Here is a 16,627-nt window from a genome sequence, read left to right on the forward strand (position 1 = left end):
TACGTCATTACAGTTCGTGAATACTTAAACCCCACATTAGTGTGATCATCTCAAAATGATGTAACTACTTAACAATATCGATGATAATTTACATAGATGATTGTATATATTTTACTTTTTGAAATCAAAGAAGTCCCTCCCTTTTCTCTCTTCTTGTTTGGCTATGCAAAGATACAAAGACACTAATATAATCCGACAAACCCATACATGCCACTGCTATGATAATGACAAAATAAATAAATAATTGTAGTATAGATTAATTACAAACATACCCAGACAGCATTTAATCTGTCTAATGCATACTTCTTCACAGAGCATGCAGGTCTCGAATTTTTTTCGTTTTTTAATATTTTTTTGTAACAGTTTTTTACATTGTCGATAGATCAACGGTTTCCATAATAAGCTATGGATCAGTGCCAGTATCCCAAAAGAAAAAAACCCGATTATTCGACATCATCCTGCTTAATTTCAAAGTCCTTTCCTTCGACCAAATCAGGAATCTCGCCGTCGTCTTCCTCCTCATCCTTCTTGCCATCAAGGTTTAATGACTGATAGGACTCAGCAATACGGCGCAAGCTAGCAAGAGAATCTGGCCCAAGCTGATTGAGAATACCAGGAAGTAGTTCAGACATGTCCTTGTCTTCGCCGTGGCCGTAAACAGCAAACGTGTTAGAAGCAACAGATGCTTGAACTATCGTAGAGTTAACATTAAAACCCATTAGATGGAAATATCGCAACGGATTTGAATACATACCTCTTGGTGCAGAAAAGTGGAGCACCTTGCCATCTTCCTTGAACATATTGACCTCCTCAATGTTAGGAATCGGTTGAACGTTAAGCTTCTTCAAAGCTCCCTGGAGCTTCTTATCATCAGCACCCGAACTTTTCTGGGCTTTCTTGGTCTTTCGTCGTGGAGTACCCTTTCCTCTATAATTTCGTGTGTTAGTCGATCCGTTGTCGTCTTGATCGATCACTTAATGGTCGTGCACGTCAAGTACTGGTGTCTGAACACTCCAATCACACGATCGCGCGATCGCATCGTCATAATCGAAATAATCTGCAAAATAACATACCCTATAGATAAGTAAGCAAAACAAGCACTCTCAAATCAATAATTGAAGTCATTTCTTGTTTATCGTGCCCGTCCATGTTCTTCTCCAGCCACCATTTCAACCAAGAAGACAGGCATTATGTGATGCAGGAACAACATCAAATATACAAAAACAAATCAAACTTACCAATTCTGACCTGCTGCTGGAGCTTCGCAAGCTTAGCGGCGTCCATGATTAAAATCGATTTTATAAAGAAAAAGATCCAAAAAGATTGCGCAAATCTTGAATACAGTTGAAATATAGACACAAATTGACAAACTGCGAAGAAAGAATTCCATTCGGCCTGACCAACCACGCCCGAGTCAGGATCGTCGAGTCCTAAAATCGACCCAGTATGGAGTCGGGTCAAAGATTTGTCTCCCATTATGGCTTGTTCTTAGTCAACCCAGCTAGGACTCAGTAATCAAACCCGTTTGAATGTCTTGCCCTTATTGTGCTCTTCAAGCCCTACATAAACCTACAGCAGTCACGCTAATTAGTCTACTTTCCTCTTGTGGAAATATATTGTATTTCCAAATATGGAAATCAAAGTTACATTTGAAATGCAGTTCCCAGAATATCTGAAAACAAAACAAAAAGTCCTTAATTTAAATACACAACACTTAAAAAATAAAATTCATATAACATACACCAAAATAATCACTTTGTGAGTCTCTGAAGCCTATATCTTTTCATAATCGGCCTTCTTACCAATCTTCCTTAGTGTCATCTAGCATAATACATATTAGCTTCCTTAAGTAACAAAATATAAAGTAAAATTAAGATCTTACCGTATCCATTCATCTGGTTTTTGCGCTTCGATAGGGCAGCCGCAATTGCACTCTGCAGATTGTCACCTCCTCCACTAGGTAGTGGAGGTGGTGCTCCGTTCTTAGATTCTTGACCTGAGACGACAAGCGGCCGTTCAAGATTACCTTTATCCACCTTCTTTAACGCATGAATTCCTCCTGCTCCCCGTATGGAAGCCATCAAAGAACCGCGATCATCACCGCCAGCTACAGGCAATGGTGCTGCAGAACCACCCATTGGAGGAGGTGGTGGAGGTGCAGGAGGGGTTTGCTGGGAAAATGACGGTGGTGGTGGTGGTGGCGGAGGGACATTAGTTGCAGGTGCACCATTGTACGGGGCAGAAGGTGAAGGCCGCGACGGTAAGGCTGCAGTGTTCGCAGTGCTATATGGCGTTGCATAAGGCTGAGGTTGTGGACTTGAGTATGGTTGAGGAGGAGTGGGTGGTACAGCTGCAGCACGAGAAGATGCAGTCTGCTGTCTATTTGATCCGAATGGTGCAGGCGGAGGTGGTGGTGCAGTGCGCGAGCCATGTTTATGAGGTGGTGGTGGTGGTGGTGTAGCACCTGTACTGTTTGAAACAGATACTGGTAGAGATACCGGTGGTTGAGTATATTGTGTCGGTTGAGCATATTGTGTCGGTTGAGTATACTGTGTAGGCTGACCATATTGTGTGGATTGTGCGACTGGTGGTATTTGATTGAACTGAGGTGCCTGACTAAATTGCATGGTCTGCCCAAACTGTGGAGCCACCCCACTTTGTAGAGGTTGTCTAGGAGGTAGTGAGGGAGGTGCTGGAACTGGTCGACTCGCCAAATTCATTGGCATCGTCGCTTGTGGAGATCCACCGTTGTCTCGAGAAGGCAAAGGCGGTGGAACTGCACGGCCAGGTTGTCCAAAATGAGGCTGCCCCGGTATATTACTGCCAGGAGGAGCAGACTGACCATATTGAGGTTGCTGCGCAGATGGCTGAGGTTGCAGACCAAAATAGGTCTTCTGTTGAAAACCCGCAAATACTGGCGGCGTCTGAGCCCCCAAGGTGGTTTGTGGTGGTCGGGGAGGTGGAACGTTAGTACCAGCATTCGGAAGAGGGGGCGGAACGGCATATTTTTGTCCAGGAGCCATCGGCGGAGGAGGAAGCTTTCGATTCAAATCTGGAGCTGCTGGAGCTGCTGGAGCTGCTGGAGCGGTAAGTGGTGCAAGTGGTACAAGTGGTACCGAAGATGCAGTAGCAGGCGGTGTTCCAGGAAGAGAGTCGCCATTCACAGAAGGACTGGGAGAAGGAGATGACCGCAGACTACCCCAGGCAGGGGGAGGTCTGTTAACTGGTGGTAATGGTGGTGCATTTGGGTTACCTACAAATGGAGGTGGTACCTTGAATAACGTTGTAGGAGGAGCCGGAGATGGTGAGGGTGACGGAGATGGGGCGAGAGAATCACTGGACGGATCAGTCGAAGGAACAGATGTTGTATTACTCGATTTTTGAGGAGGATTCAATGGAGGCGGCGGTGGAGGTCCCTTAGACTTTTTGTCGATTTTAGGAACATCTATTACCTTTGCGAGCTTCTCTTTGATAGCATCAGGATTTCCACTAAGCATGTCCTGAGTAATACCTAATTCACCTAAAGTCTCGAGCATTTTCTTATACTCTGAATCCTCTGCGCTATCAACACTGGCGATGCTTTTCTGGTCACTCTCGATATTATCATGAATAGGCGCCAAAGTGTAATTATTGCCCATTTTTTGATATCGCAATAGGTCACCACGAGGACCCTGAGCAGCTGCGGTCGGTTTCTTCTTTACTGCAATAGCATTTTTGTTGTTCAGGGTAGCCTTGTTTGCATACTTTTCTTTGTGTTGCACTTTTTTCAGAAACGAGTGCGCTTCGGAGTCATCCGCAAATAACAAACCGGCATAGCACTCCTCAATCTCGAACGTGTGAAAAAAGACACGATCCTGGTTGTATTGAAAATCAATATAAAGCTCCTGATCCCATAAAACACCTCGATTTCCCTAAAAAACATGTGGTCAGAGTGAAATTCTATCCGAGAAATTCTAAAAAAGACTTACTATGATGTCAACGATTTTTAAAAAAAAAGTATTTCCAGTCAGATCATTCACAAGTACCACAGCACCAACAATTCCTGTGAAGGTCCATGAATTGGGTTCTGGATAGGCTATATACAATCTGGCAATAGTAGAATCGATAATCTTGTTGGTATTCTTTGGAATTGAACGCTTGATCTTATCGCGATCAGTAGATGATATTAGCGACGGCATGAGTGCTCAGTAGTCAATCTAAATCGATGAATTACACAGGAGATGACGTCGTATCGCACAAGGGGAGAATACGAAAGATAAGGAAGAAAACCTGATCTGACTCTAAAGACCATCCACCTTGGTCTTGAGTTGATGACTTCTGTGATGATATGTCAACAGACCGGTGGACGTTCTCTTTAAATGCGGTATGTTCTGCTCGCGAGTAGCGGATAGAGTCAATGCTGCAATTCAAAGCAGATCCTTACCAATATAGGAAATATAGGAAAAGAAAAACTAGACTTTACGCTGGATCTTGGTCGCTTGGCTCCTGAATGCGGTCTCCTGTTTTGCGCTCTAATAGATCGGAACAAACCACTGAATATAGACCTCTGTATAGTTGTCGCCCTTAGCGGAGTAAAATACGTTTTGCCGCGCCTCCTGCTCCTCCATCTCCTCCAGGGCAATATGAAATTTCGAGGCTCTTGTAGAGTACGGCCTCCGTCACAGATAGTTTTATTTACTTGATCCCAGATTAGGAAGCAAGGTCATACGTCCAGCTAGTTCCGCGTATTATCTGTGTATGAGCTACAAAAGTATATTCTATTCATGATTCATTACTGGCAGACGTTCGGATATGCGCAAAAGCTCTTTCAGTAGTCATTCCAGTCTAAGATTTGATATTTCATCGTTCTCAGAGCTCACGGTCTGGTATCCTTGCAGCCGGTATCTGATTGACCTCGGTAGTGACATTAAGAGCTCGGCGCCCATGAAGGGCAGAGCATTTGACTGCTTGAATACTTGCTGTGCAGCAAACCACCAAATATTCATACATGATGGATGGCTTTCTGGAGACTCTGTGTCGTCTATAATCGTATACTGATATGGATTTTCAATATTAGTAGATACTTCGAGATCAGTTCCCGACGAATTTACGTTCTCATCGCAACCGAGTGATGGAAATGTTGAATAATCTTCATCCAGTTCTAAATATCTGTTGGACTATTGCTATTCAGTTTATGCAGTTATACTCACCTGTTTTATTTGTTGTATCGAACGAGTCACTCTCGGTCTACATCCGCTATTAGCTTCCATTTTCATCTGCGTTTTTCTGAGTAACTCAAAACACTCACGTAGAACATAATCCACGATTTTATTAAATCATTTGATCTAGTTTGATATTCTTTCTTCACGTTCACGGAGCTAGTTAACAGTTGATCTGTGAAGTTACGAAGTTGTCTTAATCGCGCGAGACTTCTCATGAGCTTCAAGCCGCTCTTCGTATCAGTGTCATCAGATCGGTCAAGCAGCACAGAATCACTGTCCAAGTGCTCTACAACTTCAAAAATTGCGATTATATCGCTCAAGCATAGTTGAATGCCGTAAAAATTTCCATGAATAACGTGGTATAAATACAACATGTTGAGATATCGTGAGGGCGGAATTGTGAGGTCATCCATCATTTGACGAATATGTTTCTCGTCAATTTGATCCACTTTGAGTAACTTCAGTCTATCAAAAACTTCATTTTTATCAACTCCATCAGCAAGTTTTCCAATCAAATCATAAACTACCTGGTGGTTCTCCATTTTTACAGTTGGCTTTGAATATTTGAATAAATCCAAATTTTAGAAGTTTATAAATTTTTTGCTCTTCCTGAACATTTTTCGTTTGGCAAGTCGCCCGTCTGAGAAAAAATACCAAACAATGATCCAGTCACATGTAGTACTATTAATATCTATGCATAACTTCATTCGCTTTTCTAGGTGGAGAAACATAAAAAATTATAATACAAATTTTCACTTTAGAGACTTATAACGGCACAAATTATGCTTCTAGATCAATCAATTCATGATTCATCGTCGGTGTCAGTATTAATATCCGTATCACTGTCTTCTTCGTCCTCCGCGCTACTGTCGTCTTCATCATCGTCTTCATCTTCATCCGCATCCAAAGGTCTTCGCTTAGTTTTCTGTCCACGCAGCTGAGCCATCGTTCCTGCTATCGAATCTTCTTCAGGATCAGAGATATCATCCTCTACAACTTCGACTTGTGAGGCTTCCTCAATTGGCAGATAGGTGGTAGCTAGAGCATCCGCACCAATAAAACAGTTGGATCTCATTTCAACGAGTAATCTGAATTTGCCAAGCTGATTCGGAAGTGGTGCAGACAACTGAACTTTGAATGTAGATACACGTCCATCAGTATATGCACGAGTTACGCTCGACGGAGGCTCCACAATTTTATTTTCTCTTGGGTTAATCAGCATCAAATTCCACTTTGGCTGGATATAAATTGGCAAGAATGGTGCATAAATGGCCGGCATCAAAGGGGGATCATCATTTGTTGAAAGAGGTTTCTTCAATGTCGCTGGGGTATCGGGTTCTTCAAGATCCTTTGGATCAACAGGAGGAAGATTCATACCTGGATAGTACACCCGATACTTAATGACCAAATGAGCAAGAGAACCGGGACTGACAACATCTTCGCCAGGAACTTTGAAAAATGATGCAAGAATCTCCACTTGAAAAAGCTCGGATACAAAGGCTTTAACAATTTTATACTCATCCTCAGATTTCAATCCAAGCAATGCTTTCTGTTCATCCTCGTTCAGCAAACAGAAACGCTTGATCGTAGACACTTCTGACTCTGCAATGACCTCAGATGAAACTAACGGAAGCTGGAGAAGCTCATTGGATTCCGGCTGAACTGCTTGAGCAAAAGCTTGAATGAGTAACAAAATGCGCCGAATCAAACCAACATTTTTAAAGGAAGACGCGATATCCTGCATTCCTTCCAGAATTGTAATCGAACGTGACACTATCGCCAGAAGTTTAAATTCATCCTTGTCCCCGTCCTGCTCTCGAGCTAGATATGCTTGTAAATAGACATAAATCTCAGCTGGAGCGAGTTCAGGGCAAAGAATAGCGTATTCCTCGGCTTGCGATAAAACTTCAATCAGAACATCATACGTAATATCATCAAAGTTTGTCTTTGCAAATGTCTCGAAAATCCTGCTAGCAGTAGCTGTATGAATACCCGCCTTTGTGTACTTTTTCGTTCCGCTCCACCATTTCCACTAAATAATTTTAATATGATCAATCACAACTAAAATATAAAACAATACTTACAACAATGAAGGGCAAAATAATACCAATCAAGATGGCATAACCTGCTATGACCAAGGGAGTTCCCTTTTCGTCCACAAGCCATTTAGGTAGAGCAATGCCTTGCTTTATAGGCTGCGGACCATCAGGATGGCCATACTCCAAATAATTTTTTCGAATTTCTTCATCAGTTAAAGATTTGTAGGCCTTTGTCATTTCGACATATAAGGCCTCCATTACGGCGCGAGCCGATTCATCAACATTTCGAATTTTGTCCGGATGATGTGTCAATGAGAGCTTGCGGTACTTGCTTTTAATTTCCTTGTCGGTAGCAGTCTAATCTGTCAATAAATCAACGAAGTCTGCAGACGCATTGAACATACATATGGAATCCCCAAAATTTCATACGGATCAAATCGCTTCAAATCTTCAGGAGTTTCCTGAGTATAAACCAAGACAGCAATTGCGGCAAATATGATCCAACCAATAATAATGGCAATGTTGCTATAATCAAGCAGTTAGTCTTGAACTTAATGAATCAATTCCAGCAGACGAAATATTCGAACTCACCCTTTTGTGAATGTTTTGCTCTGACTGTGCCTCTTCCTGATCTTTGATAGCAAGGCATGATTCGAAGGCTTATATAATGTTTCAAGCTTCGAATATGTTGGACCTGACTCAGCTTAGTATGTTGCTCTAGTGTCTCCCAAAACGTCTTGCACACTCAATATACCTTCGGTTTTCAATGCTTTGGAAGAAATTTTGTATGTCGTTGGAACTAACACCAATGACAGCAACGTCATGGCGAAATAGGGCCAGACTTCAGCATTCTCATCATAAGAGTATCTTGAATCACTCATTCTGCGCTTAGCCTATCTCACATAAATATGTAAATAGATATGTTTATAAACTTGTCTCATACAAGCGGTAGAATTTTTCCAGATTCCTTGAAAGTCAGTTCCCAAATTCAAGTCAGGAGTCGAATCCTCGCTCGACATACAACCGAATCTACACAGCCAAGCTACCAACTGTAAATGTAACTTGATTGGATATCCAAATCACTAGCTGAAGCTAATTTGAGCTCGAGTTAACTCGTGATACACAGGCTGAAAGTTATAAAATCCAAGAATCGCGTCGCGCCGCGTTTCTTGCCTCTCCACGGTGAACTGCCACGTCCACGTCAAGAATCTACCGCACCTAACCCTTATGCAAGTTGTTATATAATTAGAATAGATTGAAGATATTTTATTATATAAATCTTACATATCGTTTAACATCTTGGAGGCATTTGAAGCAACAGACTTAAGAGTAAGCAATACCAGTCCGCGCAACAAATATCTTAAAGTACTCCTCAACGTACCCGCATAATTGCGAAATCTACGACATTATTAATAAAGTACATTACAAATGATGTATTATCCGAGACTGGACCACTCAATGCAACGATCTAGGACTCATTATTTTTTACAATAAATACACTTTTTGAAATCCATGACAACAAAATGAAGAAAACAAACAACCCAGAAAGAAATCCGATTAACGGTTAGATTTGGCAACACGCTCCAACTCGTCCTAGAAGAATATCAGTATTAAGATCATGAAAGTACAACGAGAAATTAAAATATCACTACTTCTAAACAGGATAGGAATAATTACCTTCTTCTTGATAGCATAAGAGTTGGATGAACCCTTGCCAGCGTTGATGAGCTCTTCAGCAAGACATTCAGCAATAGTCTTCATGTTACGGAAAGAAGCCTCACGAGCCTGCAAAACAGACGGTCAGTAATCCAAACACAGGTGAAAGCAATTCAGTAAAATACATACACCAATGGTAATGAGAGAGATAGCCTGGTTAACACGGCGGAGAGGAGAGACATCGACAGCCTGTCTTCGGACAGTACCAGCAGAACCGATACGGGTAGAATCTTCACGGGGACCACAGTTGGCGATGGCATCGACAACGACCTGAAGGGGATTCAAGTCGGTTAACAAATGAATAATTTCAAGAGCATGCTTCACAATGCGGACAGCAAGAAGCTTTTTGCCGTTGTTGCGACCGTTCATCATAAGGGCAGTGGTAAGACGCTCGATGATCGGGCATTGTGCCTTACGGAATCGCTTGTTGGCATATCGTCCAGCGGAATGGGCGAGATAGACGGGCTGACGAATCTGAATGTAATCGGTGAGCGAGATATCCTTGATCTCAACACCCTCAAAAGACCACTTGTTGAAAAGCTTGACTTGGGCGCTCTCAGCGACGACATCAGCGGGGAGAAGTGTAGACTGGAACGGAGGTTCAACCTCGAACTCCTCCTCGACTTCGACTTCCTCAATCTCCTCTTCGTAAGGCTCAGCGTGATCGACTTCAGACATGATTGTTTATTTTTTGATTGGTTGTTTGTTTAGAACCGAAACTAGAAACAAAACAGAATAATCTTGGTGTTCTTCGCGTCTGTTAAAGAAAGGAAAAAGGACCAAAATTCAATCAAATCCAGCACGCCGCTCGTGATTTCCCACTCTGTCAGTGAGTGTGTATTGGTTAGCGGTCGCCTCAGTTGGCTGGCACGCGAAACAGCGCCTTGTCGACAGCTTCAGCGAGATGTAGGGTTCAGAACAGACTGTGACTGTTTAAGTAGGGCTAAAGGGGGTTAGCAAGAATGTCTAATTTGCATTCTATCACCCTTTTCAACACGTGATATATTTGGGAGATTGAATCAACTTTATTGAGCCGCTCAGAATTTTTTGCGCTGGTTCGCTAGAGGGCATATTAACAAGTTTACTTGGGGACTTCTACCGTAGAAGACACTCTAAGATTTCGAATAACAGTAGATATGGCTAAAAAGAAAGCAACTCAGCAGAAAATTTCCAAGAAATCGATACCAACTGAAAACGATTTTATAGGAACAATTTCTGATTCAGACTCGGAGGTACCCGACTTGGACGACAACGACATTGATAGCGAACTAGATAATGAGGATGAAAGCAAGGAATCTGCTGGAGATGAGAAAGTCAGGCGAAAACAGAAAGCCAGTAGTCGAAATGCTGATTCGGATTTTAAATTAGATTTTGATGTAGGGGATTTTGGAACTGTCTCTGCCTTCGACGGCTGGGATTTTGATTTGCAAGACTCTGCGGCCAAGGGTAGCGACAGACGGCAAGTCGATCTCGACGGTATTATTCAGAGACAGCTGAGAAAGAATAATTCGAATAGCGATGACGACGAAGATGATAGCGATGAAGAAGAGAATGAGAAAGAAGTAGAGAGTGAGGAAGGAGAGGTGGGGGACTCAGACGACGAGGCTGATGAATCGCTGATTCCAAGGAATGTAACTTTGGATGAAGAAGCGAACGATTCTGACGAAGAAGCAAAATCAAAATCGGAAAAATCGAAAAAATCAAAAGCATTTTCTGAGTCTAAGGCTGAGAAAGAACTGAAAAAGTCTCGAAGTGTAACGAAGAATGAACGAGTAGAACAAGAGGAACTGCTTTCAAGCGACGACAGTGAAGAAGACGACAGTGATCACCTGGACGGACCACCCGGATTTGACGATAGCTCAAGCGATAACGACACAGCAGAAGAGCAAGACTCCGACCAAGCAATAGCAGCTTTTTTCGAGACTGCGCCGAAGGACAAAACCAATTCCGACGGAATCCAGAAGCAATTTCACATGCTTAACGTTTCGCGACCACTTCTGCGGTCAATTGCTGCTCTCGGGTTCGTGTCGCCGACTCCAATTCAGAGTGCTGTTATTCCTGTAGCAATGACTGGAAAAGATGTTGTTGCCGGAGCTGTGACCGGCTCTGGAAAAACCGCTGCATATATGATTCCAGTTCTCGAACGATTGCTGTTTCGCCCAAAGAAAGTTGCATCTACACGGGTCGTTGTGCTAACGCCAACTCGAGAACTAGCCATCCAAGTTTCCGATGTGGGTCGCAAGCTGAGTCAATTTGTTCCGGGATTACGGTTCGGTCTCGCAGTTGGTGGCCTCAATCTTCGTGCACAGGAACAGGAGCTAAAAGCCCGTCCCGATATTGTGGTTGCCACTCCTGGACGATTCATTGATCATGTGCGAAACTCGCCTAGCTTTCAAGTTGATGACGTGGAGATTTTAGTTATCGATGAGGCAGATCGAATGCTAGAAGAAGGTTTCCAAAAAGAACTAACCGAATTATTGACGCTCATGCCTACACGGCGTCAGACACTACTATTTTCGGCGACCATGAACTCAAGCATTAAGTCTCTTATCCAGCTTTCTTTACACCGGCCAGTTCGGATTATGATTAACCCGCCAAAGCAGGCGGCGAGTGGGCTTATCCAAGAATTTATTCGGATTCGCAAGCGTGAGACATTCAAGCCCGCAATTTTATACTGGCTATTAAGCAAGTTTGACCGACATGAGCGCACAATGGTATTTGTTTCTCGGAAGGAGACTGCCCACCGTCTGCGTGTGATTCTTGGTCTGTTAGGGATGAAAGTCGGTGAGCTTCACGGCGCATTATCACAAGAACAACGATTGACGGGAATCACGGAATTTCGAAATTCGACAGTTCCTGTTCTGATTTGCACCGATCTCGCATCTCGAGGTTTGGATATTCCCCGCGTAGAAGTAGTCGTGAACTACGATATGCCAAAAACTCACGAAATATATCTACATCGAGTTGGTCGAACAGCCCGTGCTGGACGGACCGGTCGTAGTATTTCGCTAGTGGGCGAAGTAAAAGCGGAACGAGTGATTGTTAGAGAAGCAGTCAAAAGTATTGAGAAGGGCAAAGGAAGAGCAGTCAGTCGAAATCTTGATTGGAACGCGGTCAGCGAATTCGCTGAGAAGATTGACAATTTGGAAAACACAGTGGATCAAGTGCTGAAGGAAGAAAAGGAAGAAAAACAGGTATGATTAAGCCTCTCAGAATCTATCTTGTATAAATAGTCGACCGGTTTTGCTAACAGTTGGTCCAGATTGCTATTGCAGAAATGCAGCTGAAAAAGAGTGAAAATTTGATTAAGCATATGGACGAAATCAAAAGCAGACCTAAGCGAACGTGGTTTGAAGATGACTCTTCGAAACGATCGAAGCCTAACTTGGGCCAGAAAAGGACAAAGAAGGAGCAGAACGAACGCCCACAAGTTAAAGAGGGGATAAAGAGGAAGAGGCGGGCACAATAGCTTCTTTGTATTAATTAGTATCAATTTACTTTGTTATTCATATCGAATACTGTATGATGTGGATGATCTCATTTGGAGTATGACCATTATTAACCCTGGCATGTAACATAAGTTTCGCAGTCTACTATAGGATAACACTTGAATAACATGACTACTACAATATGTGGACAGAGGAAGAGTATTTTTAAATGAACTCGTGTGAGATGAAAACTGTTATTCGAATTCGTACTAATAATGATTATCAGTCAAGCAGAGGCTGAGACTATTATTAGTCCAAGTAGCATTATTGGGCAAATTCAGATTGACTGAAAGTTGTGAATTAAATCATATTTAGACTCATATAACTAACGAAATCAGACTAGTAAATTAAGGAATAGTTTGTAGCTTCAAGTGCTTCAAGTGCTTGAATTTGCGAATTGACGTATTGACATAGGCAGCTCAGCATATACACAATTAGTGAAGACAGAAACATTAGATGCAGTCGAATGACAGATAATGCTGTTACTCTGCCCAGCAGGGTTGTGCACGCAAAATATGCACTTGCTGGACGCTATACACAAGATGGACGGGATCCTGAAAAAGAAAGTGGGAGGAATAATCGAACCAGGGTATGCAAACAAGATCTCAGTTAGATCATCAAGATAGACCTAGTAAAATTGACAATCTGATCTGATCTACCGGCTTAGTAGAAACGACTTGGTTGACGGCGGACATAGCGAGGTCAGCGCATTGGCGGAAGTACGCGGTAGTAGTCTTGGGCAGATTTCACAGTCATTTGCGCCGTAATCAGATAAAAATCAGGACAGAATAAATTGAATTAAACATAAGCTTATGAAACCGTTCCTATCTTTATCTTCTTCAGTCCAATGCTAGCAGTATTTCCCGGCAGACTGGATGACCAGAAGTGTCTGGTCGGCAGCAGTCGTCATAGAACAATCAAAATACCAAGATCAGCAGCGATCGTCCGGGAAGTCCACACATATTCACCGATATTCACCAATGATCAATCAATTATGACATAGCCGAATAATCAATTCCATCATCGGCTGATGCGGATCGTCCCTGGCTATTACGCTGATCGAAAACCGCAGAATAGATTCCAGTAGACTACACGGACGCACACTGAGCTGTGATGTCATTATCACCAGTCACGGGACTTCTGTGGCTGAGTGGTGGCTCGGCACGTAGCACATTAGGATGACGACTTCCGCATACGGAGCGGTTCGGACAAGTAAACATGGACCTTGCTTTGTCTATAAAGCGTGAAAGGAATCCGGTGCTTCCTACAAGACTCTATTCTTGAATACCAAAATAATTTTTTTTGATTACGGTCGCTGCTTACTCTTTCATTATTGCTACTTAGTGTGTGTTCGATTACATAGAATATATACCAGATATAACTCGCAATGGCTTTCACTGGTTCCGACATTATTAAGCTTATCCTTGGTGAGTTATCTTCTGAAGTGCGTCCGCGGGAGAGAGTATTCTCCCTACGTGGACGACGGTGCAATTCAGTATAGCACATCTATTTTTAACACTTTCTTACAGCTTTCATCCTTCCTCCTCTCGGTGTATTCCTCGAGGTCGGCTGCAATGGAGATCTTTTACTGAATGTGATTCTTACGATTCTTGGATGGTTCCCTGGTATCTTGCACGCCATCTACGTTATCTTCCGGAATTAGGAGCAACTTTGACGCGCCGGCCTGCCAAATCGACAACCGCGTCTGGGGATATCCGTGTTGTCAACTTCTGCATGAACTCGCATTCTTAATCAATATTATGCGCATCTTTCATTAATTTCAATAATATCTATAATGGGATGGCGATCTTTTTTGCAATGTATGGGATGACTTTGGGTGTTCCCGTTCCTTTGTGGTGATATCTAAATCTCGCCGTGTATTGTTACCTTTGCGTGTTTTAATTAGGGTGGTATAATATGTTTTGAAATATACTTGAAACTACTAAATCAGCTATTTACGACGCGTTGGTGTGATATTCGTTCAACGCGATCTCACAAGATAGAAGCAAAGTCAGATCAAATAATCGAGCGAGTAACACAATGTCCAAACGGAACCACACGAGTTTAAATCTTCTACCTATGCCAAATTGAAAATCAAAATTAGAAAAAAAGCGCAAAAATGAATTAGAAAACCCAAAGTTTAGGAAAAGGAAGTGAAAAATATGCCGTGGAGAGAATATGGGGTAAATGGTCATCAAATCATCCCGCTTATCCTTAAATTCTCCTGGATGATAAAGTCGTTAACTGCAGCCATGACGAACTTGATCTGGGTCGTATCCGTGGCGCATGTAAAGTGTGTGTAAATATGCTTCATATCCACTCGATTTAAAGTCTCGAATCGGTTTCTAATAAAGGTCGAAGTTTCTTCGTATGATTTCTCATCACCTCGGAAGTCAGGAAAGTAATCGGAAATTGACGAGTACATGATCTTTTTGCGGAATATGTCAGTTTTGTTGAGAAATAAAATGATTGACGTCCGAATGAACCAACGTGAGTTACAGATCGAATCGAAGAGAATCAGCGCTTCAGCCATCCGATTCACTGTTTCATCTTCGAATAGCATTTGATCATACTCGGAAATCGCAACCAGAAAGAGGATCGTCGTGACGCTTTCAAAACAATATATCCACTTCTTGCGCTCAGATCGCTGGCCACCGACATCGACCATCCTGTAAGTGAGGTCCCCGACGTTGAACCTCGTTTCTGTGATACCTGTTGACTTGACACGCGAACGCAACACGTCTTGGTCGGTTGGAACATAGTTTGGATCGGCAAGACGTAGAATGGCTTCAAAATAGTATGGCGCGGAGTCGTTCAGTTGGTATTCACGCGATCGATGAAACGTGGCTAGAACACCGTCATCCGTCCACAACGACGCGATGGCAGCACCCACCTCTGGAGGCAGGTTCTCGTCACCGTCAAGCTGAGAAGGAATGTCATAGAGCAACCGAGCGTATTGCAGATTCTTGTCGGGATTTGCAAGCGAGATCTGCAAGACGTCCATGGCTTCGATGATGACCTTCATCGATTGGATTGTGTTTGTGTATATTACCGCCCTGAACGCCAAACGCTCATCGCGCGAATAGCCGCCTTCATGGATGAGCTTCATTTGCTTGATGATTGTTGATTTACCCGACTCCCCGGCTCCTAGCAATAGCATCTTGATCTCCGTTCGCCTCGATATACCATCGCGCTTGAGTTCCAATTCGATCGCGTCATTCCGGGCCTTTCCCTCGTCGACAGTGGAGCTCATGCCACAACCCATGATGGAGCAACGTAATAGATAATCTCGTATGTGGAAATATCGCTTGGCCTTGTCGAGCTCTGCCGATCTCTATGTACGTCTATAGATAAATAGGCGGGCAGCTCGATTATGGTAGGAAACTTTGCAGACAGCCAATATCCGAAAAAGAGTAAATCGAACGATCTAAATCAGAGGAAACCTCAAAAAATGACGAACTTGAGCCAGCAAAATAAAGTCTTGAAACGTCCTGATACTTCTGCGTCTAGGAGAACCCAACGGAGCAATGAAACAAGATTTGTAGCCCAGTTAGCAGAAGATTAGAAGATAACGTGTAGCGCAATTGGAATAGTAAGAGAAGAATTGTGAGCAAGTAGTTTCAAGCAGACCTGTGCGGATAGAAAGATAAATTTACCAAGTCCGTACTGGTTTATGAATATCTTCAAAATGTGGCCTTTCCCGCACTTTCTTCTCCCGCTCTCGTCTCCTTCCTAGTACCGCAACTACGTTCTGTACCTGATCCATGAACCTGGCGCTTAGACTGAACCGTCTGAACCGGCTCAAGTTCTGCGGTATATCTCTACGTACAATTTCTATCACCTATCAGATTTATTTCCACGATTGACCTCTTCCGATCTTTCTTCGTGATTGTTAGTTCAATATAGACTCTTCGTTAGAATGAACCCTTCATACAACTCAGGTCTGGTCGATCTATACTGGTCCAGTCGTACGTAGGCGCGCAGTGTGTCTCGAGGTATTATCTATGCTCCTGAACCCATTCAGCCATCAGCCAGACCGCCGCGCAAACCCACCCGGCCCCAAATCCGCTCATCGCTCTCCATTTTCCTCGGCCCGTGCGCTGCCCCAAGTTGTCGGCTAACGAACAAGGGGATTGGGAACAAAAAACTTGGTTATGTAAGCACATCGATCAGAGTTCGGCAA

At 43.1% G+C, this 16,627-nt stretch overlaps 8 protein-coding genes across 8 annotated transcripts; 2 read left to right on the forward strand and 6 right to left on the reverse strand.

The window, feature by feature from the left end:
- Window positions 1-19: 19 nt before the first annotated feature.
- Window positions 20-1,391, reverse strand: V1516DRAFT_642640 (NAC domain-containing protein). Its single transcript, XM_066920123.1, has 3 exons — window positions 1,235-1,391; window positions 755-927; window positions 20-691 (listed from the first exon to the last, which is right to left on the reverse strand). The coding sequence occupies exons 1-3, from the start codon at window positions 1,282-1,284 to the stop codon at window positions 444-446; spliced, it is 471 nt and encodes a 156-aa protein (XP_066775345.1). The 5' UTR covers window positions 1,285-1,391; the 3' UTR covers window positions 20-443.
- On the reverse strand, window positions 1,392-4,557 carry V1516DRAFT_655993 (uncharacterized protein). The gene is made up of 3 exons (XM_066920332.1): window positions 3,969-4,557; window positions 1,883-3,911; window positions 1,392-1,821 (listed from the first exon to the last, which is right to left on the reverse strand). Exons 1-3 carry the CDS (start codon window positions 4,176-4,178, stop codon window positions 1,799-1,801), a joined length of 2,262 nt encoding a protein of 753 aa, XP_066775346.1. The 5' UTR covers window positions 4,179-4,557; the 3' UTR covers window positions 1,392-1,798.
- Window positions 4,558-4,765: 208 nt separating this feature from the next.
- V1516DRAFT_680991 (uncharacterized protein) lies at window positions 4,766-5,823 on the reverse strand. Its single transcript, XM_066923180.1, has 3 exons — window positions 5,288-5,823; window positions 5,190-5,226; window positions 4,766-5,140 (listed from the first exon to the last, which is right to left on the reverse strand). The coding sequence occupies exons 1-3, from the start codon at window positions 5,741-5,743 to the stop codon at window positions 4,815-4,817; spliced, it is 819 nt and encodes a 272-aa protein (XP_066775347.1). The 5' UTR covers window positions 5,744-5,823; the 3' UTR covers window positions 4,766-4,814.
- Window positions 5,803-8,462, reverse strand: V1516DRAFT_680994 (uncharacterized protein). Its single transcript, XM_066923181.1, has 5 exons — window positions 7,995-8,462; window positions 7,832-7,934; window positions 7,645-7,765; window positions 7,286-7,597; window positions 5,803-7,233 (listed from the first exon to the last, which is right to left on the reverse strand). The coding sequence occupies exons 1-5, from the start codon at window positions 8,119-8,121 to the stop codon at window positions 6,004-6,006; spliced, it is 1,893 nt and encodes a 630-aa protein (XP_066775348.1). The 5' UTR covers window positions 8,122-8,462; the 3' UTR covers window positions 5,803-6,003.
- A 186-nt stretch (window positions 8,463-8,648) lies between these two features.
- Window positions 8,649-9,800, reverse strand: V1516DRAFT_680999 (40S ribosomal protein uS7). The gene is made up of 3 exons (XM_066923182.1): window positions 9,086-9,800; window positions 8,918-9,025; window positions 8,649-8,833 (listed from the first exon to the last, which is right to left on the reverse strand). The coding sequence occupies exons 1-3, from the start codon at window positions 9,326-9,328 to the stop codon at window positions 8,798-8,800; spliced, it is 387 nt and encodes a 128-aa protein (XP_066775349.1). The 5' UTR covers window positions 9,329-9,800; the 3' UTR covers window positions 8,649-8,797.
- A 242-nt stretch (window positions 9,801-10,042) lies between these two features.
- V1516DRAFT_681000 (uncharacterized protein) lies at window positions 10,043-12,874 on the forward strand. Its single transcript, XM_066923183.1, has 2 exons — window positions 10,043-12,150; window positions 12,219-12,874. Exons 1-2 carry the CDS (start codon window positions 10,093-10,095, stop codon window positions 12,423-12,425), a joined length of 2,265 nt encoding a protein of 754 aa, XP_066775350.1. The 5' UTR covers window positions 10,043-10,092; the 3' UTR covers window positions 12,426-12,874.
- Window positions 12,875-13,508: 634 nt separating this feature from the next.
- V1516DRAFT_555596 (uncharacterized protein) lies at window positions 13,509-14,427 on the forward strand. Its single transcript, XM_066919207.1, has 2 exons — window positions 13,509-13,871; window positions 13,974-14,427. The coding sequence occupies exons 1-2, from the start codon at window positions 13,832-13,834 to the stop codon at window positions 14,105-14,107; spliced, it is 174 nt and encodes a 57-aa protein (XP_066775351.1). The 5' UTR covers window positions 13,509-13,831; the 3' UTR covers window positions 14,108-14,427.
- Window positions 14,428-14,638: 211 nt separating this feature from the next.
- On the reverse strand, window positions 14,639-15,697 carry V1516DRAFT_628999 (guanine nucleotide binding protein, alpha subunit; the record flags this gene model as incomplete). The annotated part of the gene is made up of 1 exon (XM_066919868.1): window positions 14,639-15,697. The coding sequence occupies one exon, from the start codon at window positions 15,695-15,697 to the stop codon at window positions 14,639-14,641; it is 1,059 nt and encodes a 352-aa protein (XP_066775352.1).
- Window positions 15,698-16,627: the final 930 nt, after the last annotated feature.

Source organism: Lipomyces oligophaga (assembly GCF_038497815.1).
Source record: "Lipomyces oligophaga strain CBS 7107 unplaced genomic scaffold V1516scaffold_8, whole genome shotgun sequence".
Taxonomy (NCBI): domain Eukaryota; kingdom Fungi; phylum Ascomycota; class Lipomycetes; order Lipomycetales; family Lipomycetaceae; genus Lipomyces; species [Lipomyces] oligophaga.

Bases quoted from the DNA above. Each gene is read 5' to 3' on its own strand.
- V1516DRAFT_642640 (XM_066920123.1), bottom strand. From the start codon at position 1,284: ATGGACGCCGCTAAGCTTGCGAAGCTCCAGCAGCAGGTCAGAATTGGT. The intron at 928-1,234 runs GTTTGATTTGTT...ACGAAATTATAG, and splicing joins CAGCAGGTCAGAATTGGTAA to AGGAAAGGGTACTCCACGAC. The intron at 692-754 runs GTATGTATTCAA...ACTCTACGATAG, and splicing joins CCACTTTTCTGCACCAAGAG to TTCAAGCATCTGTTGCTTCT.
- V1516DRAFT_655993 (XM_066920332.1), bottom strand. From the start codon at position 4,178: ATGCCGTCGCTAATATCATCTACTGATCGCGATAAGATCAAGCGTTCA. The intron at 3,912-3,968 runs GTAAGTCTTTTT...CATGTTTTTTAG, and splicing joins TAAAAATCGTTGACATCATA to GGAAATCGAGGTGTTTTATG. The intron at 1,822-1,882 runs GTAAGATCTTAA...GTATTATGCTAG, and splicing joins AAACCAGATGAATGGATACG to ATGACACTAAGGAAGATTGG.
- V1516DRAFT_680991 (XM_066923180.1), bottom strand. From the start codon at position 5,743: ATGGAGAACCACCAGGTAGTTTATGATTTGATTGGAAAACTTGCTGAT. The intron at 5,227-5,287 runs GTGAGTGTTTTG...TAGCGGATGTAG, and splicing joins AATCGTGGATTATGTTCTAC to ACCGAGAGTGACTCGTTCGA. The intron at 5,141-5,189 runs GTGAGTATAACT...ACAGATATTTAG, and splicing joins CGATACAACAAATAAAACAG to AACTGGATGAAGATTATTCA.
- V1516DRAFT_680994 (XM_066923181.1), bottom strand. From the start codon at position 8,121: ATGAGTGATTCAAGATACTCTTATGATGAGAATGCTGAAGTCTGGCCC. The intron at 7,598-7,644 runs GTATGTTCAATG...TTGACAGATTAG, and splicing joins AAATTTTGGGGATTCCATAT to ACTGCTACCGACAAGGAAAT. The intron at 7,234-7,285 runs GTAAGTATTGTT...AAAATTATTTAG, and splicing joins TTATTTTGCCCTTCATTGTT to TGGAAATGGTGGAGCGGAAC.
- V1516DRAFT_680999 (XM_066923182.1), bottom strand. From the start codon at position 9,328: ATGATGAACGGTCGCAACAACGGCAAAAAGCTTCTTGCTGTCCGCATT. The intron at 9,026-9,085 runs GTATGTATTTTA...TCTGTTTTGCAG, and splicing joins TCTCTCTCATTACCATTGGT to GCTCGTGAGGCTTCTTTCCG. The intron at 8,834-8,917 runs GTAATTATTCCT...ATATTCTTCTAG, and splicing joins CTTATGCTATCAAGAAGAAG to GACGAGTTGGAGCGTGTTGC.
- V1516DRAFT_681000 (XM_066923183.1), top strand. From the start codon at position 10,093: ATGGCTAAAAAGAAAGCAACTCAGCAGAAAATTTCCAAGAAATCGATA. The intron at 12,151-12,218 runs GTATGATTAAGC...CAGTTGGTCCAG, and splicing joins AAGAAAAGGAAGAAAAACAG to ATTGCTATTGCAGAAATGCA.
- V1516DRAFT_555596 (XM_066919207.1), top strand. From the start codon at position 13,832: ATGGCTTTCACTGGTTCCGACATTATTAAGCTTATCCTTG. The intron at 13,872-13,973 runs GTGAGTTATCTT...ACTTTCTTACAG, and splicing joins CATTATTAAGCTTATCCTTG to CTTTCATCCTTCCTCCTCTC.